Raw genomic sequence first — 21,594 nt, forward strand, 5'->3', positions numbered from 1 at the left:
CACTATCAAAGACAAACAAAACAAATCTTTATCGAGCTCCATTTCCATAATGCCGTTTCTTTTTGAATATCCCTCTGTGTGGGTTTTCCACAGTACAAGTCTGAACTAATTCAAGCCCGACTATTCTACAGTGCTAAGGTCCTCAGCTCTGTTTGATTAGGGCAACACACAGGAGGTCCACTGCCACGGTGTTTTCTTTACCTGGGCCCATAACTCTTAAAAACACACAAACACTTGGGTTGTAAATGACCTGTTCATCACACAGTGACAGGAGAGGTGATTCTGGACTCTTGGTGGGCCAGGTGTGCAGATCAGGACAGCTGTGCCGTGCCAAGACCTGTTGGCATGGCGACGCGGGACCATGGAAAGTTCTGGAATCTGTCGCTGCTGGCAGGGCCGAGCTCCTGAACGGGACTGGTGTTGGCTTTGCCTCCAGCTGTTTCTTTACAGACATGCTGAACGCCAGCAACAGCCAGGGGCCAAGATCAGCCCAGCGAGTCTGGCCACACACAGGCCACTTACACACACACATATATGTATACCCCCACAGTTATACAAGCACACACAAACAAACACACAAGCATTTTCTGCAATAAGCCTGTCTCTCTGCCAGAGCAACAAAATGCAGCAAACATATTTTCACACGTCTGTTTTTGACACATTCCCATAACATTATTATTAAATGTCTACATGTAAATTTTATTTACATTTTACTCATGTTTTCTCTGGCACTTTTTCATCCATTTTTGAATGAGTTTTCATGTTAGTTTGTGTTTGTACTTCTAAAATCCTCATTTGTTTTATTAATTCTACTTTTTGCAGTGCAGGCTTCCAGGTTATATAATACTGCTCTTCTGAGGGAGTGTTATAAATCTCACCTCAATACCGGCTTATTCTCAGATACATTTTATTGATGCTTCTTTGCTTTGGTTATTCTTGAATAATTTGTGCTTGTCTTTGATTTAAATATTTATTCAAATCCCTTTTATTGCCTTTTCATGGTAATTTAAAGCACTTTGTAACCCTAGTTTAAAGTGGCATAAAAATATGATTGAACTTGACTTTTCCTTGTTTATCATTTTCTTTTTTGCTGTATGGTGTATGCAAGTAATCAGACTGAAGAAATCTTTGGGCCTTTTCACATTTGAAAGTCCGAACCAAGGTCTGAGCCGTAGACTGTATAAAATGATGGACATAGCTACCATGACATCATCCATTGGTTTGTTGACTCCTGTTTTGAAGTCTTGGATTCAGCATTTTGGGCGTCACCATCCTGGATTTTTGGAGCAAATATGACCAAACTTGGATGAGAATATGGAGCTGAAGATTAGTGAAGGGTGGATGTGACTCATAGACTGTAGCAAAGCTTGACAGGCAGCCTGTCACTCAAGCAGCCCTGTCCTTTAAATATGCGTAACATGAAGCATTAATAAAATATTAACAGGTGAGTTATAGAAAAATTCATCCTCTGTACAGTTGTCATGAAGAAGGCAAATCTCTTTTTTTGTACCAGGCTGAAAACATGTTTATTTCTGCTGTAAAGTTGGACATTTTAACATGGGGGTCTATGGAGATTGGCTGGCTTCTGGAGCCAGCCTCAAGTGGCCATTCAAGGAACTACAGTTTTTGGTATTTCTGTGTTGGCTTCATTTTTGAGCCCCAAAAGTTGCTGCTACATTTTTGTTACGTTGTATACATGTGATCTGGTAAGTTTTGGTTTCACATTACAATTATGCGAGTGCACTAAATGATTATGCATGACCTACCTATATCCAGTCGTCATCATCTACGTGAGCTGCGTCTCCCTATAGCTTGACATTAATTGGTTTATAGATGGGCTTTTCCATCCTCTCTTACCTCCTGTCTCTCATCCTCTCAGAAGATCTCAGAAAAGTATCTGAGTTTTTGTGAGTTTTTCCTGATCACCTTTTATAAAGTCTTCTCTTCCTCTCCCCATGTGCTACAGTAGCTTATTTTGTTATGTTGTATTGTTCATGGACAAACTCAAACCTACACTGTACTACTACTTGACAACTTAGGCCCTGTTTCTACGACAACGATTTCAACTGAAAACGGTAAACTTTAGTCACGTTTTGGCCGATCGTTTACACGACAGCGGCGTTTTGGGTGCCTGAAAACGCAACATTTTGAAAATGGGTTCCAGAGTGCAACTTTTTGGATATGGCAGCGTCTCCGTTGTCATGTAAACTTGCAATATGCAGTTCTTCTGAAAACGGAGACTTTTTGCACATGCGCATTAAGGTTCCAGTCACTAGGCATGCCGACCGTCACAACAACAATACCGAGCTCTGTTTGTGCTGCTCACCCTGTTGATTTGAAGTGAAGTGTAGATCTGTTACTGTAGCAACTCCACCTCGTCGTCCATCCAGACAAAGTTATCTGTGCATGCTTTCACCATTGCGTCTTCTTTGTTTTGGTTTGTAATCACCGCATTGTAAAGGAAGGCGCTTCAGCGCAGGCGCATGGCATCATGCCGTGGTGTTGCTTTGCAAATTTACACTGCCACCCATTGGCCTGGCGTGCATACTACAGCGTTTCCAGTAGATTTTGCAGCTCCGTGTGAATGGAGATCATTTCAATAACGCCGTCATATAAATGCAGAAGTTTTTTAAAATGCAAAGGACAGACTTTTCCGTTTTTTGAGAAACCGTTGTCATCTAAACAGTGTCTTAACTGCTAATTTCTCCTCTGCTCTGATCGCCAGCATCTGTCTGCTCTGAGCACAGCCATCATCACTCTTTCTGTCGCTCATCCACGCACACATACAACACAAAGAGACACTACACTACTCTTATCACTTGACGATAGACTGCCAGAATGTGTTATATGTCCGAAAGTCCAAACCATCTAAAAAATGCTTTCATATCAGAAACGAACTGAATTGTGGTTCAGTTTGATCCATAACAAGACCACCTCTTTTCACTAAACCAAGGTTCAGCTGTTTGGTCCGGACTGTGGTCCAGAAGAGGTTTCACACCTGTAATTTTAGTTTAGATCAAACTCAAAAGACCATAAGTTCAAGAAAAGGGCCTTTGAAAGAGTCTAGATGTGGCCATTGTGTCAAAGGTGTGGATCCAGGTGCTTTGCTGTAATAATCTAATCTTACCTAGATCACATCATGTTTCTTTGTGTACTAAAAAACAACTATAATTAACAGATTAGTAGCTTAAAATCATAAATTTAAACAGTATGCCAATCAGCTTTACAGCGCTGAAACCTTTCTTGAACAAACACTTTACAGATGTTACTTTGTCTTTGAAAAAATATACCTAACATACCCTTCCAGTTCTTAAATGATTATAGTGTGACAATGTAACACACAGTACTGGAATGTTCCCACTGTAGCTCAGTACTATCAGTGGTGTTAGAAAATTTTGATTGAGGAACCTTTGAAGGTGGTGTCAGTGAGTAATCGCTCCGTTGAAACGGCCCCACCACAGAAAAATAAACTTGCCGTCTTTTGTTTTCCTTGTGTGGTCAAAGGTAATTCATAGGGTAAAGAGAAATGGGAGGGAATTCTTTTGAGGCTTTTGTTTGCTAATTCGTTACGTTCTCAGGACCGGGGAAAGTGGCTGCGGAAATTAAAATTTATTGAAATCTATTTCAGTGGTAAAGTTGGCCATGTTTCTTAGAGAGTCAAGCTCTTTTTTAAACTTGCACAGTGAGTTTTGGTCAGTGAGAGGTGAACTGCCTTTGTGGCTAAGCTCGCAGGGAGGAATGTGTAGGTTTGTGGCCGGTGGAAACCTGCAGTTGGAGGAACTGGTCATGATGGGAAGTTATAGTCTGATCAGCAGTCTTTCCTGTTTAAAATGAAAACACTGTGATTCTTTTTCCTGCGGATAAGTGGCCAGCAGGGCATCACATTGACTTTCAATTTGACTGGATAATGGAGCGTGACAGCACAAAATGTGTCAATCAAAAGCATCAGTACAAGTAATGAAGAACAACGGTTATAGCTGTGTTAAGGAGGAATATTTAACAGTGCTTGCAGCTACAAGATATTTTGTGTTTTGACCCAACATGCCTCTTGTTTTGCTTTTACCTTCCCGTCACTGTCACTGGCTTTCTAAATCACTAAAGAAAATACTCGCAGTAATGGTAGTTTAAAGTGAGACTATGTAACCTGCATGGATCCGGGCACATTTAAATGGATCTGTATTGGCTAAAATAAATCAGATTAAACTATGGTCCTTTTCTTTTACCGTATTCAGCTGGGTTTTGTTCACCTTAGCCTGCAAGTACTGCAGTGTTGTCTCTGGAGATATACTTGCTTTTAATGACGTGTTCACATGCGCATGATAGTTGTCCAGTGCATCCTGTGTCTGTTTGGAGCGTTGGTTGTGCACATCATAGAAATTAACACAACACATCCACAAGATGTAGTATGGACATGTAGGGACAGTCTTGTCAAAACATAAGGAACATACTCACTATTGTCATGAAATGCTTGATCTGTGCCAGTGTCAGAATTAATGATATAGTAACCTCATTAGGTGTTGCCATGTTTAATGTTTATTTCAGTGGTTCTCAAATGTTTTTTTTTAAAAATGTACCTCCTTTGGAATATTTTTGAGCCAAGTACCTCCTGGCCAGCACAAACTATTTTTGGTAGAAACACACAGTGAACAATTGTAAACTAGATTGTGTTTGTTGCGCCTATTTATGGCCATTGAAGATTGCGTCGAAAAGAGGAATATTGACTATGAAATGTTGTATATCGAAATTACTCTTACAGTTTTTATTGAACTTGTTACAGTATGAGTATTTGAGGTAATTTTTTAATTTAAATGAACATCTTAAAGAGTCTTGTGTACCCCCTGCAGTACTCCAAAGTACTTTTCGATACCTGTATCACCATTTGACAAACGCTGATTTACATCGTCATTCCCCGGGCTGGGGGGGTTCGAACTCCAGGGTTAGGGAGCCCTTCTGTTTGAAGTTTACATGTTCTCCTTGTGTTAGCGTGGGTTTTCTCCGGGTGCTCTGGCTTCCTCCCACAGTCCAAAGACATGCAGGTCAGCTTAATTGGTGAGTCTAAAGTGTGAATGTGAGCATGAATGGTGGTCTGTCTCTATTTGTCAGCCCTGTGTGAGTTCTCTGGTATGGAAGTGGAATCCTCAAGACACACACCTAGTACAGTTGGCAAGTATGTTAACAATTGCACAACCATTAGAACCATCAGTGTCATTCACGCTTGTTACCATTTTGGGGGGAAATTTTTCTGGCTCTGGCCAAGGAAGTGACATCACTATTCTTAATTCTGCTCAAAACAGTCAGTGAGCCAGAGCTTAACCAGATTGTTAATGCTGAAAAAATGCAGAAGGCTCATTTTTGCTGGTTTTTAAGAGGTCAAACCCTATGTCATGACAATATTTTAACAAAAAGAAATTGCATAGTGAAACTGTGGTGACATCCTAATGTACAATGTTCTCAGACACCGTTTTGCTGCTTTCCTCCTATGCAATGTGCCACCAGCAAATTTTAGATGTGCAGACTTTGACTTAAAGCTCTGTCCATCGTCCAGCAGCTCCGGAGCCTGCTGAGATGAAGTACGACCTGACGGACTGAAAGACTTCCTCTTCCCTGTCCCTCTCACTGGGCACAGAGTGGGTGGATATGGTTAGCAGCAGTCATAACAAGCATTTTTCAAAATGAGCTTCATCTGATGACAACCTCGGACATATTGAATGCCTGTCAGTGTATTCCAGTCCAAGTCTCTGATGAGGCTGTCCAACAAAGACTTTGCTCTCTAACTGTATAGAGGGAGGAAATAGAAAAATAAATGTTTTTGGAAATGGAGCAGACATCATCCGGGACAGCAATGTTTTAAACATCTTACACACAGCTGGACACGAACTACTTCCTCAAGCTGCTACAAAAATTTTAACTGAATTCACCCCAAATCATTATGTTGTCACTTCAATTTCAGTCTCACATATGGCATTATATGTCTTAATGCATGTGGTTACTACACTTATTACTTTACCATAGTGTGTCCATCAACTTGCAAAGCTTCACCAATAAACTAATTTCCATTTACTGTCCACTGCGTCTTTGCTTTCCATATCCGTGGCGACTGCCAGCACTTGCCCAACCAACCCATCTGGACTCATTTTGACACCCGAGGTTGCCATCTTGTAAGTCAGAAAAAGTAAGAACTATAGAAAGGTGACAACAGTTTTCCCTCCTAGCTTACCTCCCTGCACCACACTGAGTCTGACAAGCTGCTGAAAAATAGGACCGGGTCACATTTCAGCCTCAAAAGAATGTGCAGGGGCTGTGAGTAACCCTGTGGTCTGCTTCGGCATGTTTGGTCTGGCTCCTCATAATATCATGTAGTGTGCCATTGACGACCGAGGGCATGAACACCAAAGAAAAGTGCCGAGGGCGTTCCTACTTTGGACCAAAATTGACGCCAAAACCTAATAGTAGCACTGTAATCAGTCTTCCCCCTAATATTAGCACCATGGCTTTTTTCTCCAGGGTGGCGGTTGGTGTGTTTGGCTCCGTGCATCCTCTTTGACCTTAAATTCAGTCCTGTGGCTTTATAAAGCACCTCTTGGCATAGTCAGCAGTCAGCACATTAATAAAATTCAGCATTAACCTCGTTCAAGATGCTTTTACCTGAAGATAATGATACCAATGATTTCAAAAACATCCCCGATTTCAGCACTGATCCTTCTTAAAAACAGAACATATTACTGAACTGATCCATTATGCTTCTTGGCATGTCAGATGTATTAACTTCTCGAGCTATTTTTGCCACATGGTTTTATCATTGAACTCAGGAAATCTAATGGAGCTGGTTTCTCTTTTATCAAAACCAGAAGTGCTGGCAATGACGGGCTGAAGCAGGCACAGAGAAAGAGTCCAGTTACAGAGGGAAATAAATTACGTGTCCCTAAAGGACTGGACATGGACTTAAAGATAGCTTGGTCAATGCACTTCAAATCATGGTTGATATTTTATATCACCCCCACTGGCAATTGTTGCACCTCTCACGCTGCAGGGTTGCCTTCAATACTAATGCACCTGTGCTGAATTTGCAGGAAAACTCACCCAAAAGAGAAGAGCTTGTCAATTAAACGAAAAGCCGATCTCTGGTCAATCAAGCCACCCAGTATGCGCTCTCACTGTGAATTAAAATTAAAATTGATATCCCCAGCAAGGCCAATATTTTTTGTTCTGCCACTAAATGTCGGCGATTTATCATTCAAACATCCCAGGGTTTTGTGTAGGTACTTCTGGACCTCAGGTTCAGTGGGTTTGATGCTCAGCCAGGGACAATATCGAATCCATGCCAAGAGTCCAAGCTGTGAACGCTTGTCTGAGAGTTACCGTAAATCCTTCTGCTCGCACCACTAAGAAGCTCAGAAAGCCACAGCCCTGCTATTTGCCACCCCTGTGGTCCTTACAGGTAGCCACTGAGACTCCCCAAATTATGATCTTCGTGTATAGGGGAGCAATGCAAGAACAGAGCTCAATGGATAAAGGGCTACCTGTTGCCCCTTATTTTCCTCAGTGGATAAGGACTGGGGCTGTCAGTTTTCCTCTGTGTTGATTAATCTGGCACTTTATTGGATATGATCCCGGTGATTAATGGCATATTATCCTGGAAAGGTTGCCCTTTTGATAAAAACGTTGAGATTTCAGATATTTCCTGGTTAAACCTGATATATGTGGCTGTTATTCCTTAACATGCTAAACTTACTGAATGTGATATACACATAATTCCAACCATTTACACTATCTTACTGTAGAAATTACAGTAATTTATGACTGTTCTAATGTCACAGTTGCTTAATTTGATTTAATAATAATTCCCTTTAGGCTTATGAAATACTTAAGGACATTTTGTCTGTTATTCCACCTAAAAGAAGCTCAAGGGAGCCTTTCTTCTGATTTAACCATAGTAATTTAAGTGTAATGGTTATTGTGTTTCAGCCCAATAGCCAGGATAAATGTTGGCATTGTCCTTTTCTGCAAACCACATTTGGACGTCATTATGTAGCGGATACACTGAAACTTTACATTTCAACAACACTGTAGATAATTTGTGGTTAGTTTAGGCAGAAAACCTACTTGGTTATGGTTAGTAAAAAGATCATGTTTTGGCCTAAAACACTCTGTTTTGGGGGCATAATCCCAACCAAAAACGCAGCAATGTCTCGTTAAAAAACAAGTACCAATCATGCCACTATCCCGTCAGTATATGCAGCGATGTCTCTGTGAAAAACAACAGCTTTTAATAGCACAATCCTCACTGGAAAAACAGCAATGGAAAAATCATCCAAGTTTGGGGGCAAAAAAGCCACGGGAAACGTAGCGACAGCTCGCTAAAAAACAACCAGTTTTGTTGTTTGTTGGTCTCATGCAGTGATCTGCAGCTTGGCTGTTGTTTTGCATAAGTGACACGCCATCCACCGTCCCCTCCGCTTCCTGATGACAAAGTCAGCTCATATATTACATCACTTTGGAAACGTTGATATAACACCTGCAAATGTAACATGTCGAGCGTGGTTTGCAGAAGTGCACTATGCCAATATTTTCTTCTGGTTACTTGGCTGTATATTTTCTGTTTTCTCATTGATGAATGACAGTTAAACTCTTCACATCTTAACCAATTCACTGATTAAGGTAAAATCATATCCATCACAGCTTCAAGTGAATCATGGTACATTAATGTTTGAGATCCTCCGTCCTGATAGTTTTCACTCGCAAATCATCATGACTTTGCATAATGCCAGTAAACATGATAATGTTCTTAATTTAGACTTCTTTTTCCAGATGGAAAATGGTCCATCGGAGGGGTCCAGAAGGTGAAGTCCAACACTGCCCCCACCAGGAGTTCCCAGCAGGGTTCTGGGATCACACATCAAGGTCTGTCGCTGGCCCTCGACCCCTGCTGAGGCCTCTGTGACGGGGAGGAGCCAAGATTGAGTGGGCCGGAGGAGACAACACACCATAGCTGTGTGCAACTGCACAGTGAGTCCTTTCGCCCGTTGCCATGCTGTAGCTGACCGCAGGATTGCAGTGTTTACTTAAGAGCCGGTGCATAAGAGAAAGGCGGACCACCGGCAGTCACCACCCGCCGGGCCCTGGGCAGGACCTGGGGCTCATCTTTGTTGAAAATGGCTCTGGAACCTGCCACCTCCCACCGGGCTGACCTATATTTAGCAACAAACTGAAAAACCTCTTCATTCTTAAAAAGCTGTTTAGGTTTCCATTGAGAAAGGGGTTCAGAGGAGGACGGGTGGTGATGCTGCACTCCTGTGGTCTGAGAGGTGCTTCTCTTTGCCCTGGACTCACCTGTACAAGACATTCATGTTAACAGCTTACCTGGGATGGAAATAGTCTATCTCCGAAGGACAGCCAAGTAAAATGTGGTAAAATAAGAAAACAGGTCCTGGGAAATCTAAAAAGAGACATCGTTATACAGCTACACAGTGGTGTAGAAAGGAGGTTGTAAGATCAATATAATGATGATAACAAAGTTTATTTATATAGCACTTTTCAAAATAGTGTTCCAAAGTGCTTCACAGTGAATAAAAGGGTATATTGGTCCAAAGCATAAAACAGCAAGTAAAATAGAGTTTATAACACAGACACTCAACAATAAAAGCAATATAAGAAACAGAATAAAATACAGATATATGTGAAAAATACATACATGTGTAAGCACACTGCCAATGCACCCAGTTCATAAGAATAGATATAAAATGAAATTTGTTCAGACCTTTTGACTCTAATTCACATGAAAGTGACATATGAACATATGAAACAGCTCTCAGTCAAGACCAACAGTACAATATCTGATGAAAAAAGTAAAATAAGATTGCACTTTACTGAAGGTGTAGGTGTGGGAAAGAACATTTGTCCACACACAAAATTTACAAGCTGCCTTTAATAGTCAAAACTTGGCGATTAATTACTAAAAGGGCTTTTTTTGTCAATGGTACCAGGCAATTATCAGAATATAAGATTTCTCCTCTAAATCCAGGTGTCTACTTTCTAAATGTGAGTTTCTCAGAAGTATTATTTTAAGCATCTGAATGTTTAATATTTGGCTGTTGTACTATTTTTGCTTCATTTGCTAAAGAAATCGGGTTGCATGTTTCCTCCCCAATGAAAGTGACGATTTGCTGACTCTGCCTTTTTCTGTTTGCATGCTGCTCTACTCTTCCCACTTCTCAACGTCTCATTGAACTCGGGAGGAGGGCAAATCCAAGACAGGACATGCGTATTACATGTTTTCATTTGCCCTCATATATGCCTGAATAGTGAAACAATCCCTCTTTTCATGCCCATGGTTTCATTCAGTGGGTGGCGAGAGCACCACTATGATTGAGGATGAGGGAGCTGGGTGATTTTTTCCAAGGTGAGCACCTCATGGGAGATGACTGCTCGCTGCCATTAGTTTAAGTGCAGGAGTGTCAGTTAACCCGACACTGGCACCAGGAATACTTAATGCCAGATGGAGGGAGCTGTCCTTGAAGTCGTAACAAGCAGGCACAGAGAAACAAGCCTTTATTCAGTGTGAGAGAACTTAGAAAAAATTGATAACTTAGCAAGGTTACCACAAAGTGTACGTTAAATCCCACATAGGAAAGGGAGGGATAAAGGAGATTGAAGGGGGTGGGGAGGGGCAAAAGTCCAAAGTGGATAAAAACACAGTTTAGATGTTGCTGACTGTAATTTTTGATTGCGTTCAAAATACGCAGGAATATAAAACAAAGCAGCGGTTGTCACGCTAAAGGGTCCAGCTGCTTAAGAGGTGTCAAATTATTGTACCTCAGCTGGATACATCGGTGTTGGAAGCCAGGGGGTGAGACAAGAGCCAAACCCAGCAGACTTTGGCACATTTGTCCTTCACCGCTGGCACGGATGAGCCACGCTGTGAGGCTTCAGAGCATCGATAGGCCCCCGGCGTTTTACTACCCAAAACTATGAGCTGCCACAAGAGCCGAACCATCAAGACTACCTCCTGGAAGGACAGTAAACATGACGACAAGTGCTTTTTCCACATAGTGCACCTCCTCGTCCACTGACCAAATAGTTCTGATGTAGGTCCAACTAAATAGCAGCCCATTCAGGTGGCGAGGCACACTGAGGCCTGAAAGTTTCAGTTTTCAAGATTGAATAAATAAGATCATATCAGCTTGAAGTACCAGGTTTTTGGGAATGTGTCCTGGCTGCAGTAGAGACAGAGCTGAGAGCTATTACTTAAAATAACTCGACACCAGAAGGACCTCAAATCCACCGGTAAGGAAATTACAAACACAGTCATGTCAGTCTATGGAAGCGCCTCACACAAAGGTCCCCAAAGAGCTCTCTTGTTGTCAGCTTTTATAAAATCCATTCCCTTTTCTTTTTTGGTACTTAATTGAAAATTGAGCTTGAGTCCTGCCAACGATTGCAATAAAATGCTGAATGCACTGAGCTGTTGGCGTGTTCCCTGATCTGGCTCTTGCACCCAGGAGTGCTGCTGAGTCTCTGTTGATTGTCTGCTTCTCATTCATTAGTACGGTTAATGCTGACGCTCCCGAACGGTGACTCTTTGCTTGAGTGATTGGCCCGTGAGCTCAGAGCCCAGGCATCCGGCAAAGAGCGGAAACAGTCAAGGGGCACGGCAGTGTCACAACCGACACATCACAGGAGGCTTTTGAGAAGTCTTTGGCTCTTCCCATACTGGTCCAGCACCAGTGCTCAGGCATGCGGACAGAAAAACTAAGCAGAGGCAGGTCTGTTGAGAACTTCAGCCAAGTTAAGCACGGAAATATTTCTTTCCTGTTAACTCAAGAGTCTGGCAGTAACCTGTGTGAGGTTGCCCTCTCCTGTAGTCACAAGCCACCGGCCGTTCGGTTCAGGCGTGTCAGACACGTTTAAAAACAAAGGCCAACCTGGTGATGAACCATGAGTTAGGTCAAATATGTGGTTTCTGATAACTTTACAGTGTGTTTACAGATTGTTTTGACACTACATTGCACTGCGTGTCATTGTCTCTTAACTAAGAAAATTTTCACTTTGCTGGTTGTGTTGGCTGCCACACATTCCCCCAATTGTTGAAGTGTAGAGTTGCAATGAGTTCCTGAAGGCCCTGTCATTGAGGAGCCAGGTCTGGCTCAGGAACAGTGGATACATTTCTGTTTTGGGCAAGGCTGGTGATTGTGTTTGGTGCACAGTAGCCCACTAGCACGCTCTCCTTTAACCCGCATTAAGTGATTTACTTGGCCACTTGGTTGCAGCAGAAATAAGCTGAGAAACACGACATAAACATCACCTTATAAATATTTGAGGAACTTGTTGGCAAACAGTTGCTTAGTTACACCTCCGGCAGGTATGAAGCAACATTTGCATTGATTTGAAGTTGTGTTTCTGGCCACCTGGTAAATGTAGGTCTAGTATTCACTCTCCATTTAAGGGAATTATTGGGCTCTTAAGCTGCGAAATGCTCCACTATGTTCACTAGCTAGTCACCAGCTAGTCAAGTATCGCAATACCTTGACATTAAAAACTGTACAGTACCCCATTTTGTTAGCACTAGTACTAGAGCCGTACTCTAGTGTGCTCACCTGTGTCTGTGGGCCTAATATAATGGTAGGGGAAACACTGAAAAGTAATCAATAAGTTGCATTACTTTGAAGTAAATAAAATAGTTAAAGTACTTAGGCTATTAGATTTTTAACAGCACAGCTAGTCATTTGTAACCTATTACATTTCAGAAGTAACCTTCCCAACACTGGCTTTCACTCCGCACAGTCTCCATGATCTCCTGAGGTGTGAACTGGATAAAAGATCCACATCGGTGAAGCTTCGTCGCGTTGTAGTGTATTTGCAGTGGTCCCTAACTACTGCAGCAGAGGCTCTTTCAGTGGCTCTTGCAGATCAAATTTGTGTTGATCCTTTTATGTCAGTGCATTACATTCTGAGGAGATGGATTGTCTACATTAAGTTTTCCCCCCAATGATCCAACACAGCATCCCGTGGGTGCCTCACTGTGGAGGCTTAATAGAAATTTTTCATTCACGACATGAAAGTTCACACACAGTAATGTTTGCCCTAAGTTCAGCGAGGACATGAGCAAGTGTGTCTCTGTGCTCAATGGCCAAATAAAACGGGAAAAGCCCAAATCATAATAGTAATGCAAATACATGGAGGAGTACTTATGATACAAACAGGCAGGTGGCCAAATGGACATCAACAAGGGCCAGGGAGGCAGTCTCATTTTTCCTCCTGACAGAAATGTCTACAACTAAGCGTGTGTCCTTAAAGTAGAGTTTGGATTGTCAACAGATGAAAATATACTGTGTGAGCACTACTAGATGGCTGTTCCAAGGCCAGGACACACAAATTTCAGCTCCTGTTAAATACACTGCTCCCACTGCCTGCATCCTAACCTCCTCTTTGTACAGGAAACTGCCCAAGACTTGATCTTAATTAGTTTGGCACTGTGTAACAACATCCTCTGAGGATTAGAGATTGTTGTGATAAATTAGTGCAGGAAAACACACCTTTTTTTAGTTTTGGATGCCACAACAACATGCGCTGGTAATATAAAAACTCTCAAATGTGAATTTTATTAACTAGATAAACTTAAACATACATACATACAATAAATTATATGTATTTAAGGCTAACTGTTTAGTTGTCATGCAAATCTGGACCAGGTAGCAGATGTGTGTCCATGAGGTGACAGGGCTGTGATCATACATTGTGCTAAAATTCCATAACTTTGATTAATTTTACAAGCATGTGTTTTGTTGTGTCAGTGGAATTGGATCGGACATCCTCTGGGTGGTAAAGGTTGACTTTTCCTAAGCTACTTCTGTGGTTGGCTCAATTGGGATTTAGAAACATTTAAAATCCAAGACAAACTTGACCGAGGAGTCTGTTCAACATTTTTCTAAGTGATCAGAAATCCACTTTTAGAACATGCATGTTTCAGTCTGAGATGTGCCGTCTTTTCCAAGCAGTCCATAATATTTCTTTTATTTTCCCATAAATTGATTTTTTTCTCTTTTTCTGACAGTTGTTTCATTTGTTCTCTAGATTTATTTTACAATCATCTGTCAAGAAATGTCGTCGATTATACTGACCGGTCAAAATCAGGTGGAGTGGTTTCATTTTAAATGAACTCTTTCTGAAAATGTGAATGTTGACGATTAAAGAGCGGGCTTTGATCATTTTTCAGAGGCCATGACTGTTATGCTTAAAGAGGCACTCTCTATGATTCTTGGCCCCTGCCTTATTTTCTGTATAAATTACATACAAAGAAAGCTTAAGAGGTGTTTCTCAAGGGCTCAACATTTTTTATGCTTACACTCCATTGGCAAATGCGCTATGGAAAAGCTGAACTGTACTTGAAGTGCTGTATTTTAGTGTGGTTTGGAGCTGAGGTGGGGATCAATTGCTTGGTTTCTGCAGCACCATCCCAGAAAGCCCCAGAGACGCAGGTCTGAAGGACAGGTGGGGAGCCACACACTGCCACCTCAAACCACTGTCCCCACGGCAGGAGGGGGGGAGGCCTCACCACAGAGTTAGAGACCAGCATGCCCAGAGACAGGCAGGAGGTGGTGGTCAAACACTGCCATGTCTGTGTGCGAGTGTGTAGGGCTGCAACTTGCAGTTATTTTCATTATTGATTTGTCTGTCACTTGTTTGCTTCAGTTAATCATTTAGTTCGTAAAATGTCAAACAATATTAAAAAATGTGCCCGGCCTCCAGGACTCTGAGATGCTGACCACGTCTCATTTGTTTAGCAATTCAATTAAGTGAAACAAAATGGCAAATCAGTCTGAATATCAGGCTAAAGAAATGTCCACCACAGTTTCCCACAGCCCAAAATGTTGTTTAAAACCCAGAGGTATACAGTTTGCAATCATATAAAAGTGAAAAGCAGCAAATTCCACAATGGCGCATGGGGGATAGGGGCATGCACAGGACATGTCTTCCTCAATATTTAGAGCATGTGCATTTGTCTCCCCCAGTAAAAAACATGAAAGTAACAGAAGCACAAATTGGTGCTTCTGTTACTTTCCAGAATTAAGGAAATCAAGTGTTTGATCTCAAAATATTCTGGCGGAGGACCCCCAAATTCCCCGTTTCAAATGTGTCCCCTCCAGTGTTGAAATGTAACCTACACCCTTGCACATTGGAGAGGCTACGAACAGTTTGGGTGTGTGCCTGTGTGTGGTGACGGTAGCTGGATGAAAGAGATTATCATCACCTTTTGTCCCTTTTTTGTGCTGTCCCGCTGTGTCCTTGATTTTATAATTTTACTCTTGACACATAAGAGAGTGTCTGACCACCTCTTTGCAGAGACGTCTAGCTGTTTTATGGTCAAGTTTGAAAACTAATGGTAATTGTGCTGGCGTTGTTGTTGCTCCTCATGTCTGGGACATCCTCATGTAAAGCCAATTCAGTGCACATCTCTAAAAAGCATTAAACCCATCTGTTTTCTTTGACTCGTCTCGATTTTATACATTTTATTTTATAGCTTGTACACTTAATTCTCCTCTGTCTCGTTCCTATTTTCTTCCCTCTGTAATAAACTTTAATTTCTGTGCTATATAACGTTAAATCTTACTTTATATTGAACGAGATGAAACCTAAAATAAGGCCTAACCCATGTGTCTTTTACATAATGTGGCTCATGCTGCCCTCTTCTGTTACAAAGGCAGAATTCATCTTAAGGGTTTAACATTCACTCACTTCCACATTATGTAATATGAAAACCACTGCTGATATTGTAAATATTGCTGTTAAACGCTAGCTGTTTTAGTAATGCATATACGAAACCTACTACACAGACTGAAACTGAAGGTGTGTAAATGCGAGTAACGGCCACAGCTATTATACCGCCATTAACGTTGTTGTGTTATCGCTCAATGCGACTCTACTTAATTATTTAAACTCGCGTTTTGCAACGTATTAAAGACAATAATGTCAACAACGCTAACAAATTGAAACAATAGTGGAAATATCGTCGGCAGGATTCATGTAAATCCGTTATCTTTAACGTCCGGCCTGCCGTTTCTTTGTGGCGGCTGCCTGCGAGCGTTCCATTCATAGCTAGCCAATCAGAGCGCAGCTTACTGAGGCCTTCCAGCCAATAGCGTGGCTGGTTCTTTTTCGGCCCTGTTACGACCGCGGACAGACAGAAGCAAGTGGACCGGTTTGAAGCTAAGCTAATTCAATCACATTACAGCGGGTTAATTTAGATTTTTTGCACTGGTTCCGTCAGCAGCACAGCCGCGTATCTGTTTGCGAAAAATCAAATCTACGTGTGGATAATTTCTCCGTCGGGCTAAGAAGCGGAACTGTGCATTTATTTTGGTAAACCGCGTCGGTGCTGCTAGCTGAGTTGGCGGCGGTTAGGCGCCAGTAGTGTTTGACAACAGCGCTATTCGGTCACGTTCCCGGTGTTGTTGTTTGTGGCTGCCGAGTCAACGAACTAATTTCCGTTAGGCGCAAGCGGCAAAAATAAGAAAGCTATCGGTCGCTGTATTAAAGTGAAGCATGGCAGAATTCCTCGAAGATCCGTCGGTCCTCACGAAAGATAAGCTGAAGAATGAGCTCACAGCCAACAATGTGCCACTTCCCAGCGGAGAGCATAAAAAAGAAGTGTATGTGCAGCTGTATCTGAAGAACTTAACCGTGCTGAACAACAAGAAGAGCCCGCCTGCAGACACCTTCTCCAGCGATGAAGAGTTACCTGCTCCCGTGGTGTCCAACAAGAGTCGGTCTGGAAGAGTAAGTTTGGGTTAAATGATTTTTATTGTGATTAACTGTAAGATGATGCTGTGATTGTCTGTACTGATAGAAGCAGTGTAAGTTATGACTCGATGTATGATATGTAACTTAAATCTTTCTACAGAAAGCTACCAAAAAGACAGACAAGCCTCGCACAGAGGAAGTGGAGGTGACAGATCTCAGTGATGAAGATTTAAAACAACAGCTGGCTAAACATGGTGTGGACTCAGGACCCATTGTTGGTGAGTTCCTTAAGGTGTCTCTCAGAATTTGTGGGGGGAAAACTTCCCAACAAGAAAAATACAATTACATTTAAGTTACACATATAAATCTGGACATTAAGTTTCTAGATATGTTAAAGGTGTGTGTAGATTTGATTTGATTTTTATATTAGCTTATGTATTTTTATTACATTTTTTATCAAGTCCAATTTTATGTACGTTCACTTTTTTCCTTTTTCTTTCGCTTCTGACTCTTCAGCTGCTGTAATGTGGGAATTTCCCTGATGCAGGGTTAATGAAATCTAAACTCACATATAAAGACACAAGCTTGAACAGTGTAAATATGAATGTAGGGAGGTGTAGAGGGAGTCTTTAACCATAACTGTACAAGATTGTACAAAAAGACTAACTGCACATAATGGTAAAAGATAACCAGATAGCTTCGGGGAGGGAGACAAAGTGAGAATGGAAAGAAACAAATGATTTAAGAGGCACTGAATTATTTACATGATGTTATCGTATGTGAATTATTAACATGATATCAATATTCAACTTTTAAATATCACAGATATCAATAATATCTGTACATCATGACACCATTAATATCAAATAACAAATTTGGGGATTTATTGGTTCCAAATTGGTTAACTAAAGCCTGGCCTACATTGAATGTTTGAGACTGATACCAATATTGGTGTTTGAGTTTGTTTGTTTGTTTGTTTTAAAAAACAACTTTTTTTGCAAAAACATTTTGGGTTTACATAATTTTTACCAGCTTGTTAGACAGGAATATAAAAAATATTTACAAATATTTCTCCCTAAAACAGTGCTATATGTGTCCAAGTAATCATGTTTCAATAATATGTCTTGATTGAACAAAATGTTTAAATCTTCAATGAGTTACATGCAATGTATTATGTGTGGTTTATCCTTTTTTGTCCCTTCCTCCCCTCCATTCAGCCTCCACCCGCAAGTTGTATGAGAAGAAGCTGCAGAAGCTTTTGGACCAGCCTCCAGCTGAACCTGAAGCTCCTACAGAAGTCACAGCACTCCCCAAGGCGGACAGTAACCAGAATGGCAACACAAATTCTGACCAGTACAGTGACAAGGAAGATGGTGAGTTCTGACCCCAAATTACCCCTGAGCCATCATTTACACTTCTTACCAAGACAAATAACATGACCCGAATGTGTTAGTTTGTTTTCTTTTATTCATAAAAATGATCCCGCCTCGTTAATAAACTTGGTTCTTGCAACAGGTCCCTGATTAAATATTGGAAAAACGCTGATTACTGTTCAGATATCATCGTGTTTCACTGCTGTGGTAATATTGTGTGTTTTTCAGAGGAGATTGCTGCCCCTGAACCAGAGCCAGTTCCTGTGGTAGAGAAGCCAGTGAGGAGCAGAGGGAAAGCTCCAGTTACTGTCAGAACCAGCAGCAGACGACAGACTAAGGTGAGGGACATTTTTCCATTTCCATTATTAGTGATAGGATTATATCTAGTGGTTCAAGCCTGAAGGGCTGAAACTCTGGTTTTTCTGCTGATTTCCTATTTTTCTTGAGAAGAACCATACAAAGAAGGTTTGGTTCAAAGAAACCACTAGGACACTAATAAAGGGTGGCAGCGTTGCCGAAAAAGAGTGTGGCCCATCACAGATTTGATCGTGAATAATTTAGCACCTGTTTGATTGTTGCAGACCTGTTAGTTGTCATTTGTGCAGGTGTTGGAAACTGTCAAAGGTCTTGATCCTTCACAGCTTTCAGTTTTTTACAGTCCATGTTGGCTTGATCCCCAGCATTGTTGCTTGTAGCCATATTTTAAGTTTGTATTAACATTTTTTTTTATATCATGCTGACAGGTGGTGGAGGAAATCGTTACTGAAGAAACCCCTAAGAAGGCCAGTGAGAGCGTTGTTGAAGATATCCTTGCCAATGAAATAAGCACACCAACAGGCATGAGGTAACAAGCACATGAATCACGTACTGTCTCCACAACAACTTAGCAAATTTTATCTCCTGAATTAGACTGTGAAATGCTGTTGAAAGTTAAAAAAAAAAATCTCGTATGCATAACTTGGGTGAAGATATTTTTTGTGTGTGTGTTTGTGTGTGTGGAGCATAAAAGATTGATTTTGTTGTTTCTGTGTTCAGTGCAACCTGCAGGCGTCCGATCCGAGGGGCAGCTGGCCGTCCATTAAAACCAAGTGAATACTGGCTGGATGAGTCCCGTGTACAGCGCAGCCTCCACACTGAGACCCGTTCTTACTCAGAGTCTTTCTCCAGAGGGGCCGGCTCCGTCTCTTCAAGCAAAGCGCCAGCCCGACGAGGCTTCCTGTCCATCTTGCTTAAGCTCCTGCTCCTTGTCGTGGTGGGCGGTTCTCTCTTCTACGCCTATCAGAACCTGGAGGCCGAGCACATCAACACTGTCAAAGGCCTCCTAGACAGCGCTGTCGTCCACGTTCAGGGCGCTGTGAACAACGCAGCCACCTACCTGGGCATTGGCAGCGACGGTGCCGGTGCTACAGAGACCACCGAAAAGTAAAGACCCTCAGCAGTCTCTTGCCATGCCCCCGCCACCTCCCTGCCGCCTACCACAGCACACCATAACTCAAGCAGTAAACTTGGCTCACCTCTTCTCTTTACCCACATGGATGGACAAAGGTTACAGATTTAATTGGGACGATGAACTTTTCTCTTCTCTGGACTCCAGCTTTCCTCCCATCAGGGGAGGAAACAGTAGCTTCTGGACAACACTGTTTTGTGGCACTCAGAAGAGACTCATTTTACTGTTGATTTTAATCTGTGAATTGTTTGTGTCTTTGTGTGTATTTAACCCTTGTATGTAGAAACGAGTGCAGAATGGAGAGGCCAGTTTATCCATGCATGGTTGTAGTTTTTGAAGGTCATACTGTAGTTTCTAACTCTGTGCCAGGTGTTTTTCTGATGGTGAAGTGCCTGGACACTCTTAGCACGTAGTGCCCTCCCATTTTCAAGCACAAAGCAGTGCTACTACTAATACCAGAATGTTACATGTGTTTCTGTATGAATTTAAAAAAAAAATTGCTCTGTAGCTATAGTTAGGTAGAGTGATTCATTATTTCTATGGTGCTCAGGTCGATTCAGCTCAAAGTTTTTAATGTGGTCTGTGCTGGGAGGAGACACATGGTGTAATCAGGTCACATCACTGCATGAGGAAAATCCGCCCACGTTCAGGTTGAGGTATAAAAACTTTTTTTCTTTTTTTCAGTGGCTGATCACTGCTTGAATCATTGTATATGGGGCTTTATGATTACGACTGAAATGAAGATTCTGGTCACTCTGTAATATCATGATTTTTACTGTTAGTGGATCGAGGAAGAAAATTTACTCTTGCATCTACATCCTCATTAATTTGCAAAGTTCTCAGTGATACAAGTTTATAGTTTCCTCAAAGAAACTAAAACTGCAGTGTTCGATGACAGAATATTGATTTTCCAGCCCTGCCAGTGTGCCCATTTGAGTTTACACGCTTTGGGTTTTAGTGCTCTGTTGTGCTTTTTATGTTCTGTTTTGATTAGATTTCTGATCCTTCAGTCCTTTATGCAGGATTGGCTGTTGCAGTGCACCCACATAGCCCGCCTCACTGACTGCATGTGTCCAGACATGGCAGATCTGCAAGAAGACACATGGAAAAAGTTAATTTTTGGGACAGTTAATCAATTTATTACCTTAAAAACTCTTTGACTACTTCTGCCTGAGCAAATTACCACAATTAAGACACTGTATGTTACGCTGAAGGGGGTTGTTTATCTGCCGGGAGGGAGGATGCATTCACTGGAGGTGATGTCGGGGATGGGAAGATTTCTGGGGCACTTTTGTTTCTATTTTGATATTTTTCTAAAACGGCGTGTTAAACTTTTTATAGCACATTTTAAGGTAACATTTAAAAGCAATATGTGAAACATGGAAGTGATACTGTATCTTAATTTGAACCTTGCTGACTTAATCCAAGTTGATTTCATCATCATCAGGCAGCTCTCCCACAACGGACAGAAACGACAGGGGTTATGTGGGTAAGGATTTTTAATCTGTTTATTTATGATAATGTAGGCATTGTATCATAAAATAAACGTGGCTGTTACCAGATATTTTTTCTTTTCTGAGCATCTTTTAAGGGCAGTGCCAGCATGTTTTAAACAATTTATCACAACACACAGATACATTACTACTAACCGTCTTTCCCAAGTAATCCATACTTTGTAGGGTTTTGGAAAAGTTTTCCATTGCTTTCCATTTATGTGAACATGGATGTGATTAAGAGTTTCAATTAACATTTTGTTAGCATGCTAATTTTCCTTCTATCCTCATGCCTCTGTACACCTGAATGTGTACACATCGTGACAGCTTTACCAGTTAAGTCCCTTCAGCACCCCGCTGTTCTCCCTGTAGGGGGTCTATAAGAAGCAACTCCTACAGAGGACACCTGTCCAGACTGGCAGCAGCTGCTGTGCCTAGTAAGGTAGAAACCCCCCTTTCCACCTTTGAATGAGAATTTTTTTGAAATCCACACAAGAGCACCAATTGTTACATGTTTCCATTTAAACATTGCTGTCTTGCAGTA

General features: G+C 41.6%; 2 protein-coding genes across 3 annotated transcripts in view; both read left to right on the plus strand.

Annotated features, from left to right (window-relative positions):
- The window catches only part of ldhbb (lactate dehydrogenase Bb), a 112,148-nt gene that overhangs the window by 79,208 nt on the left and 11,346 nt on the right, over positions 1 to 21,594 (plus strand). The window contains exon 3 of one of the 2 annotated variants that reach the window (XM_033635456.2): positions 8,809 to 9,006. The gene's annotated coding sequence lies outside the window, so the exon portion shown is untranslated. Of the gene's footprint in view, positions 1 to 8,808; positions 9,007 to 21,379; positions 21,493 to 21,594 lie in introns of those variants that run through there. The other variant, XM_078167774.1, reaches the window with a different exon arrangement.
- Positions 16,138 to 21,119, plus strand: tmpob (thymopoietin b). Its single transcript, XM_033635453.2, has 6 exons — positions 16,138 to 16,773; positions 16,898 to 17,015; positions 17,955 to 18,110; positions 18,339 to 18,448; positions 18,854 to 18,954; positions 19,146 to 21,119. Exons 1-6 carry the CDS (start codon positions 16,540 to 16,542, stop codon positions 19,534 to 19,536), a joined length of 1,110 nt encoding a protein of 369 aa, XP_033491344.1. The 5' UTR covers positions 16,138 to 16,539; the 3' UTR covers positions 19,537 to 21,119.

The sequence above is a fragment of the Epinephelus lanceolatus genome, chromosome 5, assembly GCF_041903045.1.
Source record: "Epinephelus lanceolatus isolate andai-2023 chromosome 5, ASM4190304v1, whole genome shotgun sequence".
Lineage (NCBI taxonomy): Eukaryota > Metazoa > Chordata > Actinopteri > Perciformes > Serranidae > Epinephelus > Epinephelus lanceolatus.

Coding starts and splice junctions, on each gene's coding strand:
- tmpob (XM_033635453.2), top strand. CDS start 16,540: ATGGCAGAATTCCTCGAAGATCCGTCGGTCCTCACGAAAGATAAGCTG. Junction 18,449..18,853: donor GCAGCAGACGACAGACTAAG/GTGAGGGACATT, acceptor TCATGCTGACAG/GTGGTGGAGGAAATCGTTAC. Junction 18,955..19,145: donor AGCACACCAACAGGCATGAG/GTAACAAGCACA, acceptor TTCTGTGTTCAG/TGCAACCTGCAGGCGTCCGA.